Source organism: Chiloscyllium plagiosum, unplaced genomic scaffold (assembly GCF_037043375.1).
Source record: "Chiloscyllium plagiosum isolate Xiang-an unplaced genomic scaffold, Cpla_swu_hap1 HiC_scaffold_7, whole genome shotgun sequence".
Lineage (NCBI taxonomy): Eukaryota > Metazoa > Chordata > Chondrichthyes > Orectolobiformes > Hemiscylliidae > Chiloscyllium > Chiloscyllium plagiosum.
The window spans coordinates 59,443,560-59,461,798 of record NW_028270145.1 but is presented as its reverse complement, the minus strand read 5'-3'; the positions used below and the strand labels follow the sequence as shown (position 1 = coordinate 59,461,798).

The window sequence follows — 18,239 nt, the reverse complement described above, 5'->3', positions numbered from 1 at the left end:
TCAAAAAACCTATTTCCATGTTGAATGTCCTCTGCTTTAGTTAGGAATGCAAGAACAGGGATAGGTTATTTAGTCGCTCAACCTTGTTCTGTTGGATCATGGTTCATCACTACCTCTCCCATATACCCCAAGATAACTTTCCTGCAAATTTCACTTCACAAAACAATTGCTTTTGGGGGATTTTCTTATTCATCTTCAAGTCTTATCTAAGTAATGCATTGCTTTAAGTTCACGTTCTCTATTGTCCTTTTCATGAGGAATTTTGGTATGTTAATTTGGAAGTCTAGGTGCATTGCGTTCAGATTTTCAATGTTTACTTAGCAAATAGGAATAAATTACTACAGATGCTGGAATCTGTATTTAAAACAACAAATGCTGGAGATTAGTGAGTCAGACACCATAAGTTAACGTTTTGACCCCTAATGAAGTGTCATCTAGACTTAATGTTAAATTGCTGTCTCTCTCTGAATGCTGTCTGCCTTGCTGTGATCTCCTAATTTTCTTTACTTAGCGTATCACTTGCACATAGTTGTCTTAAGGTTGTTTAGGGAATGATTATGTGCAAAGTTGGTTTGAATGATTGAACAATAGAATCAATCTCAAGTACATAACCAGCAAATGTTTGTCATTATCTAGCCTGCTTTTCTTCATATAGGTACCATGTTGGTTTGTTTCCATTTCCAAACAATGTCTCCCTGACAGTGATTGTTACCTGACGGAGACACAAGGGATGAAGAAAAAAAAATCTTTCTTCTGAATTTGTCACAGTCCTTAATCTGTCTTGTCTTCAAACACATTGCTCTATCATTTCAGAAGAGAACTGCAGGATGATTTTAAGAAAAAAATCAAAATGGATACCTGTTATTAACAGGAGGCATAACTACCCAAATTTTCTAATACCATTTACTGACAAAGTTTAAGCATGCAGTGTTTTTTTTTAAATAATTTAAAATAACATTTAGGTCAAGTTAACATGCATAAACTCTGAACTTAGACTTGATGACTTAAATGAGTAACAACCTGTAATGCATGAGCATCAAATCTAATTTGAAAAGTATGCAAGTACTGAAATACAGAACATTGATGGTTGACTGTTACAAACTGACTGTTATGATACTTTCTCTCCACAGGCAAATTGGGAAACCTCTGATAGTGAGCTAAGTGAGGGGGAACTGGAAAAACGAAGGCGAACTCTCTTGCAGCAACTTGATGATGACCAATAATTAACACGTGTATGTATAAATCAACCAAGTCAAAAGTTGGGTGAGGGCAGTCTTTTAACACATACTGAAAAGAATTGAAGATGATCTCCAATGTTTTGACAACCTGTTGTAATTTACAGGGGATATGATGATATGAAAATATTGCAGATCCCTCAATCTTTCAATATGTGAACAATGGAGTTTCTTTATTATGTAGATAAATCGTTCTGATTCCAAGATGAACCAGCTTAAGTTTGGGTGCACATCATGCTACAATACTTGATATTCATTATGGGTCTTAAAACATACCCATGATTTCTTCAAAAAGCACCTGTACCCTTATTAATGTGTACAAGTTGAAAAATCACTTCTGATCTGTTTCTATATCCAACAGCAAGCTTCTGATGTCAGAAACTGTAAGCAGTTCATAAGTGTTTTTGGAAAGTTGAAGACAAGGGAGTTCCACAGTTTTGCCCAGAAATCGTTTAGCTTGTTTTACTTCTGATTGTGGGAGTAGCCACAAACAGTGGATTTTATCGTTTGGTTAAACTTTATTTATGCCATCACACATTGTGAAATTTGGAGAAAATCCCTGGGTAATCATAACATAAATGAACTGTTCATGCCTTTGAAGATAACATTCATAGAGAGTGAGCTACCTGCTATTTCTGACACAAGTAGTTTTTCCATATCCAACTGAACAAAGCTAGCGGTGTTGTGAGAACTGGGACCTTTGAATTATCTAGATTCTTAGCCATCTCACACAATTTCAAATGACCTGTTAGGTGTATTAAAATGGAAAGAATATTAGATAAGTGTGCCATGAAAATGTAGCAGGATTTTTTGCTATTAGTAATTCAAAACTAAATTTATTCTGAATCTTGATAGCTTGGATTCCTGTTCTATTGTAGTTAATTTTGTAATTTCAAGGAGATTTTTGTCTTTATCCATTGGAAAATGTTCATACAAAAATTGGAGCATGATGCAGCAAAGAAATGTTTGTACTTACAGCAGAGTTCATTTTCCCAAACAGTACTGCAAATTTTATTGAAGTTGTTCTAAAATTTAATTTTCCAAGGCATGAAATGCAGCAGAGGGTTTATTTTCCATCTCTGTATATACTTGTGTCTGAAATACTTCAGTGTTGCTCATAAGGGAGCAGAATATTTTTGTATGTTTTAACACAGAAACATTAAAATTTGTTTTCTGCTGAAATCAGTCTCAACATCTGAATTATTGATCAACTAATCCTGAACCATATAAAACATAGTATAAAGATGCCAAGTTTACAGAATTGGTCTATGACATCAGGAATCAGACAGTGAATAGTTGATAAGGTGCAGATGTATTTTCACAACCACAATTTTCATAACTGATAAGTACCCTGTGCTTACCCTGTCTGAACAGGAACATAAGAACTAGGAGCAGGAGTAAGCCATCTGGCCCTTGGAACCTACTCTGCCATTCAAAAAGATCATGGCTGATCTTTTCATGGCTTCAGCTCTACTTATCCATCTTCTCATCTTTAACCTTAATTCGTTTACTATTCAAAACATTCTGGATAATTAGTTCAAACTTTAGCAATATAATTGGGTATTTACTACTTCCAGTCCCAGATGAAATACTTTGATTATGGATACTTCATCACTGTACTTGAATGACTAGTCTTGCAGCTCACTTAAAAAGATAGAAACATAGAAGATAGGAGCAGGCGGCAGCCATTCAGCACTATCATGGCTGAGAGAGAAAGCAGGATGAGGCTATGGATTTAACTGTGTAACCTTTGATCCCATTCACCCAAAGTGCAATATCTAGTCACCTCTTGAATACAATGTGTTTTGGCATCAACTAATTCCTGTGGTAATGAATTCCACAGGCACACCACTCTTCGGATAACGAAATGTCTCCTCATCTCAGTCCCAAATGGTCCACCTTTAATCTTGTGACGGATGTTTGTTTGTGAAATAGGTGTATATATTTAGGTGGATTTATTAGGCTCCTGTACTGTCTTGTGTGTTTCTGACTGTGGTTCCTTTACCATCCTCTCTACCAAGAATGAATGAAAATAAAATTGGAAGCTAATATTATGAACACTTGCATTAACTTTTAAGAAAAATGTTGAGGTAAATGACACGGGTAGCTAATTGACAGTAGGTTTACTAATATAGACGTGAGGGGCTATACTACTGAATCCAGTTTTCTGGGACCAGCTCAGTAAGATCCAACCAATACCCACAATGCAAATTCCTCAATGCAGAGGTTGAAACTGCTTAATTTAAGGTTTCTAGCCCTTTGAATTTCCAATCACCCCTCATGACAAATCAACACTCTACCTTTACTTCAACCTTTCTCCCTGTGCGAGAGGGATCAGGCAGAAGTTCTGCCCCATCCTTCGTGTAAAATGTAGCTGTGTAAATTTCTGTGGCAAATGATTGCAAATATATTCAGGGACATTTGAAGCACAGATTTATGTAGTAGCGTAAAGGTATTTATTTGACCAAATGCCATTAACAAATCTGGGTTCTAGTTTAATAGTTTTTTTTATATATAAAACAGTTCTATTTGGCCAACAAGCAGGAAACTATAGTACATGAGCAGAACATGCCAACATTTCAGTCACTGATCCAGGGCAGCATAGAATTCTTTTACCACAATCTGCAATTTAAAATTTTGCTGTGTGTATTAACTTAAAGTTAATGGTCAGTTGACTCAAGATGTTGCCAAAAACTGAACGCTGCACTTTTCTTATCAACATTTTTGTTTACTTGCCAGTGAACAAAATACACAATCTTGGCATGTTCTATGCACCATTCACACACCATGTAGAAATGATATAAAGCATATGACTTTTAAAACTATGTTTGCAGTGAAATTGTATGCCAAAGTTAATCTGATAAAGAGGAACCAAGCCTTGGTCACTGTCAGTTAAATATAAAAACAGAACTATAAGTTAAAATAACATTCAAATTGTATAGCACAGGCTGCTGCAATATTTTTAAACAATATGTACAATATTACCCAGAGGCTATTGAGTGAATCAAACTGTAAAAAACCATAAAAATGCACTGATTTCCTAGCAAAATATCTGTACATTTAGAACAGCTTTATCTAAATATAACTACACATTGTTCAAAAGAAAAATGCCAGTCACAAGTGGGTCACAGGAGCCAAATGCAAACGGAGTTCAGTGGTTAAATACTATACAATAAACTTTACAATCAACATGGTGAGGCAATGCAACCAAGGACATTAAAATAAGCCAAATGGGTACATATTCAGAAAAGTACATGAATTTCTACTTGTTAATGTACAATTTTACACCTTCTGTGTCCAGTAACATTTCTATTTAGACGCTTAATACTGTTTAGTTAGGGGTTAATACCTTAGTCTTTTTTACAAGGTTTATCCTCACAATGCTTTCAATTTCTTTTGATACAAGATAGTACTGTATCTGTTGATCATTTATGGAGTATTCACCAATGTTCAAATGTTGCTTTTCTATTTAAATGACTAAATTCCACTCTTGATTAGATCATGCCCAATATAAAACTGTGCAATGCAAGTACAGTGTCCAGTCATCAAATGAATACAAAAAAACAAACTGCCTCAACAGTTTATGGCAAGCTATTCCACATGCATCATTCCTTATCTCCACCAAACAACAAGCATCTCCACTCATTTTTCTTGGCTTCAACAGTTTCATGTCAAATGTAAAACAGTTTAGAGATCACACTTACTTAATTTTAGCTTACAACTTTGTTAAAATTTATTGTATATAATAAAACTTAACAGTTATGTCATGTCAACAATTACACTGCAGCAACATTGTGCTGTGTAGCTTGAGAGGAAATTTTACATTTAGGCACTTATCTTGGGCTGAATACATCTGCTAGCCCACACAGATTGCCTGTGATTCCTCCTCTTGTCATCATCCCTGTTTCCAACAGCATGCCAGTCTGGTAGTTACGTGGTAACAAACAAAGCATTCGTCATGCAGACATCATTCAAACGCACCCATACTCTCAACACTTTCCTTCTCCATCACAATGCCAATTCAGTGCTATTCACTGAACGCAAGTTTTGTTCATCAAAACGTCTTCTCACACTTCTTCTCAATGCATCTGCACGCCTGTACGGTTGGTTCCTAAGATCTGTGTAAAAATGAAGTTAATGTTAAGATTATGTAAAAGCAATGAAGAAAAGATCTACCTTAGTGAGAAGACGATCTCGCAAAGCAGCTTGTGTGCAGTGAGCAATCCCAGAAGGTATTTCAAAAGAGACAGTATTCAGAAATGAGCAACTCCTATTATCCTATATTTGCCTTAAATGCTATTTATCTCAGGTGTTTTATTTTCATCTCAGTGCCATCATTTATTCACGTAGATTATTTAAAGTAATAACCAATCCTGGAAAAACAGACCATAAAGTGTACAAGAATTCAGCAAAGTTGTCTTATGGTTCAGTAAATAGAGAAATTAAAAAATGGTGACTTTTCAGTAGTTAATTAAAAATAACCATTTCCACCTGGTTTTTCAATATATTGCACTCATTCAGCCATTCGTGTTCTGCTTCGACCACCTCATCGTGCTCACTCTATCTGCTGATCACTCGACTGCCAGTAGTAGAGGATGTGCTTTTAAGACATTAGGGTGCTTACTTGATGTCTCTGCTGCAAGGGTTAACTGCAGTGCTGTCCCTGAACTATCGTCATCTCCACAAAGGACAAAGCCTAACTGAAACACTAGAAGAGGTCATGCAAACAAGCCTCGAAGAGCAAAAGCTCTTTTTGAGGCTTTACATAGCTACTGAGTTGTTAGCATGGTGGCAGAAGAGTGCTTTCCATCCCCGTAATTTACTGATTGTGATATATTTTCATAATCTTCACCACCACTACCAATGATGCCTTTCCAAATTGCAATCCTGCTGTGTTTTGCTTCCTTCTCCATGGCAAACATGATCTGCAATCCTCCTGCCTGTGTCTTTTCTCAGGTATTGTGTGGGGAGAAAGTGAGGACTGCAGATGCTGGAGATCAGAGCTGAAAATGTGTTGCTGGAAAAGCGCAGCAGGTCAGGCAGCATCCAAGGAACAGGAGAATCGACATTTCAGGCATAAGCCCTTCTTCAGATGCATTGAGAAGAAGTGTGAGAAGACGTTTTGATTCCTGAAGAAGGGCTTATGCCCGAAACGTCGATTCTCCTGTTCCTTGGATACTGCCTGACCTGCTGCGCTTTTCCAGCAACACATTTTCAGCTCAGGTATTGTGTGTCTTCTTCTCCAGCACGGACAATAGAGAAATGCCAGCAATTAATTTATCTAAACAGTTGCACATATTGGATGCTGGCATATGCTTGGCAACACCATGGTTCTAAGTCTTGCTGAGGAATTAGTGCCTTGGCCACACATTTATCCCATGTTTAGGTGCAACATGCACCTTCAGGTATATCTACTGGAGATGGAATACCCAGAGGGCTGTTATAAGGATCTGGCCTTGCACTTCGTTGCCAGGACAAACAAAGGCAATAAACCTTTTGCAGCACTGAACCCAGTTCCTCATTACATTTGCAGCAAGTTTGGTCCATGCCATGTTTGTTTGGAAGGTGCCTTGTGCTGCCATCCTCCTGAAAGAAGATCTTTTCCTGCCCCTTAAGGTGGATCTCAAAGAACTGAAGGATAATCTAATCCTGAATGCTAAGCCTCTGCCTTTCTCCTTCCATCACAAGTGTATCTGTCCTTTCAGTCAAATAGCAGCATATTAATGGTTACCATGCTGTGTTTAAAAATGGCCTGCACTTGTGTTACTGCACAATTCACAGTTCAGCTAATTTTCAGGACACTTCTGAAAATTTGGGGCTCTGGATGCAACTCACCAACCTCACCCAAAGGGGTAATGATACCTAGAAATAGTAGCAAAATCAGTTTCTTGATCAGGTGTTTTCTCGAACTTCTGGCAAAGACAGGTGAACTTTCACAGAAACTAACATCTAAACAGCCGCAGTCCATTAATACTACTCACGACTCCATGTGAAAGAAAACCTAATCCATATAAATATTAATTTTCTCCAATAATTACAAACTGCTAAAAGTCTAACTTTCTGCATTATCATAAGGATATTTTACAGGTGTCTGCCAAAGTATAGCTGTAGCAAGAAAAAGCGATGCTTGCCAGCTCTGTGCGTCCTCCACCACCGCTGTGTAAGAAACATTCCTTACCCTCGAGGGACAATTTGGAAATTTAGTGATATTATTCTTCTTTAGAGCTAAACAGAAAAAACACAAAGGATGGTTAAATTTTTAGAGAGAGAGGGAATAAATAACTCTAATTCTAATGTTCCAGATTTCCAATGCAGGTTAGCCATTGCAGTAGAATAGCTGCTGAAGGAGAGGTTAGAATAGATTTTACAGTTGTTGCAGAAACAGCAGAAGCAGAGAAGGCAGAGTCCACGTTCACAATTCAGTTCAGTTGAAACAAATTCACAAGCTGCTTTGAAGACTGACTTCAACAAGACAAGACATGACATAACACTATGCAACAGAGTTACACAGAGATCATCATAATTTCCAAATTGGTAAAAAGTAACATTACAGAGTTTCATTCAATGATCATTGAAAATTGGTAAGATCACCAAAATGTTTTTTTAATGAGAAATCAGTTAGAATAGAATGTAAATTTGAGATGGACATGCTGTATTAGATGAAATGCTTTAATGATCATGTTTAGTTTTGATTTTGACTAGAAGTCATTCAATGCAAGCATTTTGATTGAATTCATTCATTGTGCAAATGCACGTTAACATATAAGCCAGAAAAACAACAGCATATGCTGAGAAATTACCATAGCTTAAGTCATGTATGTAGTTAAAATGACTCGAGTCAGAATAGTCCGCAAGCAAGCAAGATTATTTTAAAATACTTTCCGATTCATGCACTGATTAAATCCACAAATAATACTTTCATGCAGAGCAATAATACCATCTCCATTCATAGCACCAAACATTTCATTAACATTATCAGCTGGGTTACAGTAAAAACAAAAAGCTCGAGCATGGTGTAGCAATGAAGTAATGTAAAAGAACAACAGCCAATACAATAATACCATACCAATGCATTGAAAACAGCCAGAATGCACAACAAAGTCAGTGACTTTAAAACATGCAGCCTTAATGGAAATGAGCCAAAACAAGCCCAAAATGTAACATATCCTAATGCTTTGAGGTACTTCATGTGGCCAGAAAAGAAATGGAGTAAGTATTTTATTTTTTTAAAAAAGCAACCTTTAAGACCTTCAGTTGTTAAAATGTAATATTTTAGTAATGGGAATCTTCAGAGGAAGCTGATTCACAGAAGAACCGAGAGCCACGTTTGGCTGTTCGGGCTGTAAAGGGCACGGTCTTCAGCACTGCATGGAAGATAACAGCCAAACAAGACAAAGAGGAAACAGTAAGAAGTAAACAAGCTAACGTACTAGTAAATGGTTAGTTGACAACTAACTTGAGATACAGCTACTTCAGACATTTAAAAACAAAAATAGATTTTGTTAAAAAGCATTGAGAAAAATCAATTCATGAAATTTGTAAATATCATATTGACAAGTTATGAATTAGCATCCATTTTGAAGAGTTAACATAAAGCAAACATTACAGTATTACATCATGCATTTATTAAAATAAGCAGTTAAAAAACTTAAGACAACAAAATTACATGGTGTTAGGTTAAGATATTAATTGCAAGAAGGAATACAGCAAATGTTAAAAGTATATGGGATATTATTAACTTTTGATAATAATGGTGTAAAACAAGCAATATCAAACTCCGTCATGACACTTGGTAGTGAGCTATCCAATGTCATCCATTTTACACTATTGGGAAAAAGTTAAAATAACCTAGTGCACTTAACTGCAATCTGCAATTAAATTCTAAAGCGCTATGTTCACTTCAGTGTACACCCCTTCCTTGTTTGTGAAACTTTTAAATTAAAAAGTGGAGTGTGATGTGAAGCTATTCTCTTACTGACAGTTACAGAATTACTCCAATTTATAAGGATGTCTGAAATTTTACACATTTTGTCAAAAGAATTGATTGCACTCCATGTGTGTATATTCTAGACCAATTCTGAATGCAATCAACAATTAGGACAGATGCACACTGAGATACAAAGGCAAGGGCCCTTACACTTTAGTTATTTACTTCCATTAGGAGATTAAACACATGCTTGAACACAATAACCTCAGCGTTTTTCAAGTTAAATCTTTCCTCCTCTGAGTCTGAAGATCAGGAGCCCTTCATCAACCACTCATTACTGATGAAGGTCTCCTGCCTGAAATGTCGATTCTCCTGCTCCTTGGATGCTGCCTGACCTGCTGTGCTTTTCCAGCTCCACACTCTCGACACTGATCTCCAGCATCTGCAGACTTCACTTTCTCCTAGTATCACTGTGGAACTACAGGAATGAAATCATCGTTGAAGAATTGTCCTGGAGGGGACTCCTGACTGCTAGCATCAAACACTGTTAGTGAAGTCCTGGCACTGGATCAGTTACTTCCTACCCCAATTGAAGTGTTTTAGGTCTGCTGTGTACTCATTTCTATCAGACACAAAGGTATACAGTCTTGTCCATCATTCATCCAGCTTGATGTGGGCCAGAACGTGCAACACTTCTTGATCACGAGAAATGATTTCCTTATATAAATTTTACTCCGTTTACCATTAAGGATACCTCCCACTGTCAAAATAAAATGGGTCACTGGCAAATTGTGAGAATGCTACTGGCTAGGATCATCCTGCCCTCCTGGATGATACAAGATAGGCAAGTAGTCATGGGGATAGAAAGGGAAAACGAACACACAAGACAATAATGCCATTTACCATGTTTTCCTGAAGTGCAGATATCAGGTACTCTTTGCTGGAAAATTTATGTTTCTACGTTTTGCATCACTGTAGATGGGCTTGTATTTGCTTGCACAGGAACACGGAGGAGAATCAAAAGTTTCGGTAAAGTTTGGTCTCATTTTTGATGGCGAGATTGACTCTCCTTACCTGTAATGATATCCTCAATGGCACCATCTTTTCCTTCATAGACCTGTCTGTGCTCTCTAACTTGTTTCCTTCTCAGCTCTGCAATTAACTCCTGCTGTTGTCTCTTGGTTTTATGCGACGGGGACTGAAATTTAATTAAACAACAGTATTAGAAACAAACTACATAAAAATGGGGGTGACGTTTCCACTACTTTTACTAATATACTAGATTTTCCAGTATATTACATGAATTTGTAAGTTTAACATTAATAAACGGACTAGCAGAATAGCCTATGCTGCTTGAACAGTAATCTAGAGACCTAGATTAATGATCCAGAGGCATAAGATTACATCACATCAGAAGAACTGGAAAACTTAATTCAGTTTATTAACTAAATAGAATTCAAAAACAAGTATCATTAAAAATGACCATGATCTACCAGACTGTAATAAAGATTCATCTCGTATGCAAATGTTTAGGTAAGGAAATCTAGCAAAGAAAATCTGCCATCCTTATCTTTACACTGCACTATACGGGAATCCAGATGCACAGCAATGTGCTTCTCTCTTAAGTAACTTCGGAAAATGGCTTTACAAGCCATTCCTTTACACCAGAATGTTAACTAGGGTGGCCTGTTATCAACCTGGATCTTGGATATGAAGAAAATAATATTATATTCAGTCACTAAGTTCCTTGGCACTAACAGTGGGGTCTTTGAAACACAAACTTTGAAAAGCAGTTGGACACAGTCTTAAAGAATCATAATTTACAGTCAATGCCTCCAACTGCTTTGTCACCATTCCTGCATATATTAGCGTAAAAAGCTTGATACAGACTAAATGTGCTGAAAGGTCTCTTCTGGGCTGTATGACAATGACTCAGTATGATCTGTTCTATCACCAAAAGGTGGTACACAATCAGAAGGCAGATGCCTTGAAATCCTCACTGTGGAATTGTATGAACGATAGTTGCATGATAGGAAAACTAGCCAATCCCAGGATGTAACACAAGTTAGCAAAGGTCAAAGCATTGCTAACTTCAGCCGGACTTCACGTAAGCTAAGTCCACATAAATTCTTTAGCCTCAGCAGAGCTGGGCAGTGTTTGATTAGCTGGCTCCACATAAATTCTGGGATACTGACTAAGCCTAAAGAAGGACATTCCACTAATCCTCTGAGCCCCCAACAAGGACGAGATTATGAGGTAACGTGTGTGCCACAAGGTTTGGGAAGTCAATATGATAAACCTTGGAAGTAATAACAGACCATAGATAATTCAATGTACTGGTTTAATGGATGACTAACCTCCAGTAATAGCTATTGATAGATTTGATAAGTTTTAAGTATAAAGATTCCTGCTTTTCTCTCTGTAAGTGTGAACTTGTGGAGGAGACTCAGAACTCAGGTCAGCTCACTCTCGTTTCCAAGTTCAGCCACAGTGCATGCAGTTTCTTTGCTAATAAAGACAGATTATTTTGATGGAACAAGTTGTGTTGAATTTTTGTTGAGTTTTGTTTAGCTTTCACAGTCCTTTAGCCATTTTCAATACCTGATTCCATGATGTCTCACAGCACCAGATCACAGATTGCGAAGAAACTACCTACTGATTATCTTCTACTCTCTCTCAGCTGATCAATCAGTTCTCCTCTCTGGTGAGCAGCATTTCTAAAGCACCAAAGCAGAAAATATACTCTGGTAGTCCCAAAAATGGCAACCATCCTTCACCATGCTGACCACATCTTCGTGGACAAAGCTGCCAGACTGGACCTGCAATAGGTGGTCAGAGAACCAACATAAGGGGTAAATCCACTTGAGTTGAAAAGTGTGGTGCTGGAAAAACACAGCAGGCCAGGCAGCATCCGAGGAGCAGGAGAATCGACGTTTTGGGCATAAGCCCTTCTTCAGGAATCATGATTCCTGAAGAAGGGCTTATGCCCGAAACGTCAATTCTCCTGCTCCTCGGATGCTTCCTGGCCTGCCGTGTTTTTCCAGCACCACACTTTTCAACTCTGGTCTGAACCATTGCAGTCCTCACTTTCTCCTAATAAATCCACTTGACCTAATTCTCATCAATCTACCAGTCGCAGATGCATCTGTCAATACAAGTGTTAGTAAAAGTGACTGTCCTTGTTGAGACAAAATCCTGTTTTCACATTTAGGATACTATCTCGTGTTGCACAGCTCAGACACCATCCTAATTAGGATAGATATACAACAGATCTCTTAGGTGGGTGGAAGCATACCGAGCACAAAGGAAGATGGCTGTCATTTTGGAGGTCAGTCATCTCAGCCGCAGTACAACATTGCTGGAGTTCCTCAGGGAACCACCTTCATCTACTTCAGTGACGTGCCTGACACGACAGGCATAACCACTGCGGGCATAACCACTGCCAACAACTTAGTCCATCCACTATTATTTTTCATTGAGACAGTGTTATGATCGTCAAATCTTCCAACAGATACTCTCAGGTGGGAGTGGGGAAGGCAGGACAGGGAGGGAGGGAGGTCAACTGCACCTGCCATATGTATACCAATGCTATATGAACAAGTTAGAGGTGAGATACACTGGAGTGAATGATTCTTCCTCTGACTTAGTACACCTTTTTCATTATCCATCGGACAGGAGCAAGAGGTGCAATGGAATAATCTACTTACTGAGGTGAGTGCATCTCAACAGCACTCAAAAAGCTCTATACCATCAAAGACAAAGTAGTGCTTGACTGACACACCATCAAACACCTTAAACATTCACTCCCTCCACTACCAGTAGGGGTGGCAACAGTGTCTGTATTATCCAAGACACACGGAGCATCTCAAAGTTCTTTTAACAGCACTTCCCAAACCTTGTGACCTCTGTCACCTGAGGGGATAAGGACAACAGGCCTCTTGCCAGCTCCATTCCAAGTTACATACTATCTTGACTTTGAAATAGATCACTATTCCTTCCCAGTCACTGTATCAGAATCCAGGAACCCCCTTTCTAACAGCATTGTGTGTGTTCATACACCACATGACTGCTGCGATTCAATCAGAAGGAGCACCACCACCATCACCAAGGACATTAAGGAAAAGGTAACAAATTTTGGCCCGGTCAGAGATGTCCTCAGTCCATGATGCAATAAGGGCAAATTGTGAATCATGGCCTCAGCCAACATGACTTTACCTTATCATCCTGTTGTTCCAACGCGCTTTCCTGTTCAAGGATTTTATTCAAAAGTGCCTGCTCCTGTTTCTTCCGTAGCTCATTGTCCTGATCAGCTTGCTATTAAAAAAGATCCACAGGTTGATTTCTATTTTTTCATCTTGCTCCCTACAATCACATCTTAATCGCCAGCTAACAGGGTGACTGAGTAGTTACGATATTCACAGCCTTGAATAGTCCCTGGCCACAGAGTAGCGTTATTGAAATCTTTGAACTGGAAATGTTGATTTTGCTCTCTCCTGTCACCAGCCCCACTGCTTGCTACCCAGAGTAAATAAATACCATTTCACAGTAAGATCAATGCTCCAGTTTAAATTACATTGTTAGATTAGATGATTTTGACTTTAAAGTATTTGCCCTCAGATTTCCTAGCCTTATAACTCGTTTATATACAAATTAAGAATTACAAAGTGGCCCAGGAAATCAACAAAAATTAAAACATGTTCTTTACTACATTTGGGATATTATGATGCAACTCCACCTCTTTGTGGAGCTTTTTTTGTTGGACAGTAAGATGATTTAATTTACCCTAAGGTCTATTTGAGACACGCCACCTCAGAATCTTTACCACCTATATTGAAGGTAATCAATTCATAACTTTTTATCACCTTCACTGTAAACTAGGAAGGATTGATAAAAACACAGCACTGTTAAAACGGTAATGTTAGAAAACTGGCACAATGCGTTTGAAAGTATGATTGCAATCATTTAACAACAAACATGTTAGTGTCATATCCACAATTCATTAAAATTCTTGCAGGATTCTTTGGGATGGTGAACGCATGAAACGCTCTTACCCTGTATGACTTCACAAATCTCACAATTACAGGGAAGAAGACTGAAGGAGGGGTTGTCTTTGTATTCTCGCCGAAGTATTTAACCACCTCATCAAAGGCATCCTGTATATAACATAAAACGTGAAACATTAGAACTAAAATAGCAAAACTTCTAAAAGTGCATAGTGAATAAAGTTAAAATATTTAAGTATGAATGGTGTTTTATTGATATATCCAATTTAATAATTCAAACATTTAATCCCATTTACTTCACCTGAAGAATTTTTAAAGTACAGATATGTAGTTATCTTTTACTGCAGAATTATAGACAGTGAATGGAAGCAATGTGTTCTAAGTTTAAAACCTCCAAGCTAAATATGTTAGACAACTGCCAATCTAAACCATCTGAGTTTTGTTTTTGTACATGCAGAGAAATACATCTCAAATAATCTGAAGTAGAGAGATTGGAATAAAAATGGAAAATAAGCTAAGAATCTACAACAAAACCGTTCCATTAAAGCTAACATTTTGTCATGATCACATATATGTTATATAAAAGAAACTATACACTTCAAGCAGTAGTGTAAAATGAATACAAAATCTCTGTTCATATCAGAATTACTTTAGAAACATTATCCTTTTAGTTTAATTATGTAACATAAATTAGGGATGTTATTTATTATTTTCTTCACATTTTGATGCATTTCTCAATTTAAGATGTCAGCCTTGGCTCCGTAGTAGTAATTGTGTCTCCAATTCAGAAGATCAGAGATTCGGAACTCCAGTGGAATACTCAAAGAATTCTGCATTGTCAGAATTTTCAGATGGAATTATAACCCAAAGGCTCATCTATTCTTTCAACTTGATCTTTAGGATTCTGTAACATTATTCAATTGTCAGAAAAGTTTTTGTATTCTGCTGACCAGCATTTTTTGCTCGAACACCCTTAAACCAGTTCATTGTCATTTATCTTATTGGTTTGTTGGACTTCAATCTGTATGAATTGTTTGCCATTTTTTGTCTACCTCTGATCACTGGTGACACTTCAAGCCGTTTATTAAATAAACAGTGGGACTGATTATATGATGAAATGCACTACATAAATGAAAAAAAAATCATTATTTATCTGAATGCAAACTGCCCTTAAAGCCACTCTTACATAGTTTTGTTGCATTTGGTTTATTTGTATGCATTTCCCAGATCCCCAAAATGTTTAACTTCAAACCTCAAATATAACGCAGATACGCGCAAATCTTCTACAGATGGCAGTGAAAATTTAACAATGCCAATACTTCCCTAATTCATCGAATTCTGCATTAATTGTTTTTAAAAAAAAAACACACATAACTATGGTGATTGTTTTTACCATCTTTCTTAAGGTAGATCAAATAAATCTACCTTGTAAAATTACAGCAGTCAGTTCATCCTAAACGCATCTTTAGTAAGCAAACACTACAGAAGACCATTTTTAAGCAGATGGTGGTTCAGCCTGATGCAGTTTCGAAATATTTTATATTACATTACCTACAGTGTGGAAACAGGCCCTTTGGCCCAACCAGTCCACTCCGACCCTCTGAAGAGTAACCCACCCAAACCCTTTTCCCTCTGACTAATGCACCTAACACTATTAAGCAATTTAGTATGGCCAATTCATCTGACCGGCACATCTTTGGATTGTGGGAGGAAACCGGAGAACCTGGAGGAAACCCATGCAGACACGGGGAGAATGTGCAAACTCCACACAGAGAGTCGCCCGAAGCTGGAATCGAACCTGGGACCCTGATGCTGTGAGGCCACAGTGCTAACCACTGAGCCACCGTGCCGCCCTAATGACTGATTTTTCCACATTTATTGAAAATATTTCCAGAATTAATAAGTACAAACCATCTAGATTTAAATCCATCTTATAAATAAGGTTACACAAGCAATGAGCTCTCTCTCCTTTTTAAACATTGCAACAGGAACTGTGTTAAAAGACAATAACCATGAATCGTCTCCAGGTTACTTGGATACAGTTAATCGCATGAAACAAAACCTTATCTAAATAGAGGTACCCTTCATTGCACAGAGCCATCTGGTGTTTATAAAAGAGATTACGGTTTCAAGGCAAGGGTGTGTTTGAGCTACTGCTTTAAGTGCCTTCCTGTGCAGTCAGTGGTAGCCAGTTAAAAACATTTCATTGAAACTGGGTGTAGGCACACCCAGTGCTGTCAGGAGGGTGTTCTAGCATTTTGATCCAGGAATGTAGATACAGTTCTAAGTCAGGATGGTATATCACTCAGTGAAGTTGAAAGTGCTGGTGTCCATGTGCTGTGTATGGTCCTTTCTGGTGGTGGAAGATTTCACAAGGTGGTGGTGTGTTGGAAGAGTCTTGGGATGTTCCTGTGGTGCATTGTACAGATGGTACACCCTGCTGCCTCCCTGCAGAGGTGAATGGAATGAACATTGAAAGTGACAGAGAGGATTTAATCATGTAGACTGTTATACCTATCCAAGCAAGTGGACAGTATGCCAGCACACCCATGACTTGTATTTTGTTTGTGGTGGACAGTCACTGGGGAGACAGGTGAGTTACTCACCATTGAATTCCAGCCTCTGAACATCTCTTGTAGCCACAGTATTTATATGGCTAGTCCAGCTCAGTTTCTGATCAGTGGTAATTCCCAAGTTGTTGATAATGGGGATTCACCTGTAGTAATGTCAGCGCATGTCATGAGCAATGGTTAGTTTCCCACTTATATAGTGTGAATGTTACTTCCAAATTATCAGCCCAAGCTTGGATGTTGCTCAGGTATTGTTGCACATGGAAACAAACTGCTTCAGTATCTGAGGAACTATAAATAGTATTGAACATTGTGCACATCCTTACTTCTGGGATGGAAGGTCATTGATGAAGCAACTGAAGAAAGTTGGGACAAGGACACTATACTGAGGAACATCTGCAGAGATGTCTGGGACTAAGATGATTGACTTCCAACAACCACGGTCATATTCACTTTTATTATTTATGACTATGACTCCAACTAGCAGCTCCCCCCCCCCCTTACCAAAACACCCAGTGGAGATTGTTCCCAAATGACTGTAGCTTTTGAGAAAAACTTGATACCACATCTATTGAAATGTTGCCTTGATGTCAAGAGCAGTCACTCTTATCTTATGATGCTGAGTATACCACAGAAATAATGTGAGATGGAGCAGCTTGAAAAGTACATAGGGACAGGAGGAAGCCATTCAGCCCCTTGAGCCTGTTCCACCATTCAATGAGATCATGGCTGATCTGTGGTATAACTCCATATACCTTCCTTTGGTCTTATTCCCTTTGCTTAGAAAAAAAAACTATCTCAGAGTTAAAATTAACAACTGATCTTTATCCACTGCCGTTTGTGGAAGAGAGTTCCAAACCTCTGTCACCGTGTGTGTGTGTGAAAGTACTTCCCAAAATTACCTGGAAGTTACGCCAGACTGTTCCAGAGCAGTGTGCTCTAGTTCTAGAATTCCCAACCAGTGGAAATAGGTTAGATAAAGGTAAACTGTCATTTCATGGTAACATCTTGAACACTTTGATCACATCACCTCGAGAGAAAACAAGCCTAATTTGTATAGTCTTTCCTCATAACTTAACCTTAGTTAGGGACTTGAGTAACTTAAATAGGGGCTTAATCTTGCAGAGGTAACAGAAGTCTTGTCTCTAGTGTGGTTAGTGAGGTGAAAGAAGATGCTGCTTCAGCAGGTAAAGGGACAAGATTCCACTTTGTCCATTAAGTGGTTGCCATGTTAGCTATCATCCCAATTACAAGAGATCATTAACATGGGACAATAAAACAATAACGCTCTGGGTAAAAAAAGCTGGAATCTCAATCCACCCATGGCTAATGAGGTGGCAATAGCGATAGTGCACTGTTACCTGTACCAGGATTGCTTTAGGCAAGAGTAAAAGTTGCCATTCTGAGCTTTAGTACCTATTGTATAAGACAGCTTAACTTTGTAGCAATCCTTTATTTTGCTACTGTTACAATCACTGTTGCTGTTAGATGACTAAATTCTTTG

At 38.1% G+C, this 18,239-nt stretch overlaps 2 protein-coding genes across 17 annotated transcripts in view; one reads left to right on the top strand and one right to left on the bottom strand.

Annotated features, from left to right (window-relative positions):
- prpf40a (PRP40 pre-mRNA processing factor 40 homolog A) overlaps window positions 1-2,417 on the top strand; it is a 70,115-nt gene extending 67,698 nt beyond the window's left edge. For all 6 annotated transcript variants that reach the window (XM_043693759.2, XM_043693762.2, XM_043693761.2 and 3 more), the window contains one exon: window positions 1,131-2,417. In XM_043693759.2, the coding sequence (XP_043549694.1) occupies window positions 1,131-1,223 (93 nt within the window). In that variant the 3' untranslated portion in view covers window positions 1,224-2,417. The remainder of the gene's footprint in view (window positions 1-1,130) is intronic.
- A 1,260-nt stretch (window positions 2,418-3,677) lies between these two features.
- The window catches only part of LOC122551601 (formin-like protein 2), a 269,634-nt gene continuing 255,072 nt past the window's right edge, over window positions 3,678-18,239 (bottom strand). For 2 of the 11 annotated variants that reach the window (XR_006312144.2, XR_006312146.2), the window contains 6 exons: window positions 14,214-14,315; window positions 13,378-13,476; window positions 10,237-10,360; window positions 8,475-8,599; window positions 7,414-7,460; window positions 5,263-5,353 (listed from right to left, as the gene is read on the bottom strand). Coding sequence is in view for 8 of the 11 variants with exons in the window: in XM_043693748.2 (XP_043549683.2) it covers window positions 5,244-5,353; window positions 10,237-10,360; window positions 13,378-13,476; window positions 14,214-14,315 (435 nt within the window). In the remaining 3 variants the exon portion in view is untranslated. Of the gene's footprint in view, window positions 5,354-7,366; window positions 7,461-8,474; window positions 8,600-10,236; window positions 10,361-13,377; window positions 13,477-14,213; window positions 14,316-18,239 lie in introns of those variants that run through there. The other 9 variants (XM_043693749.2, XM_043693755.2, XM_043693748.2 and 6 more) reach the window with 7 other exon arrangements.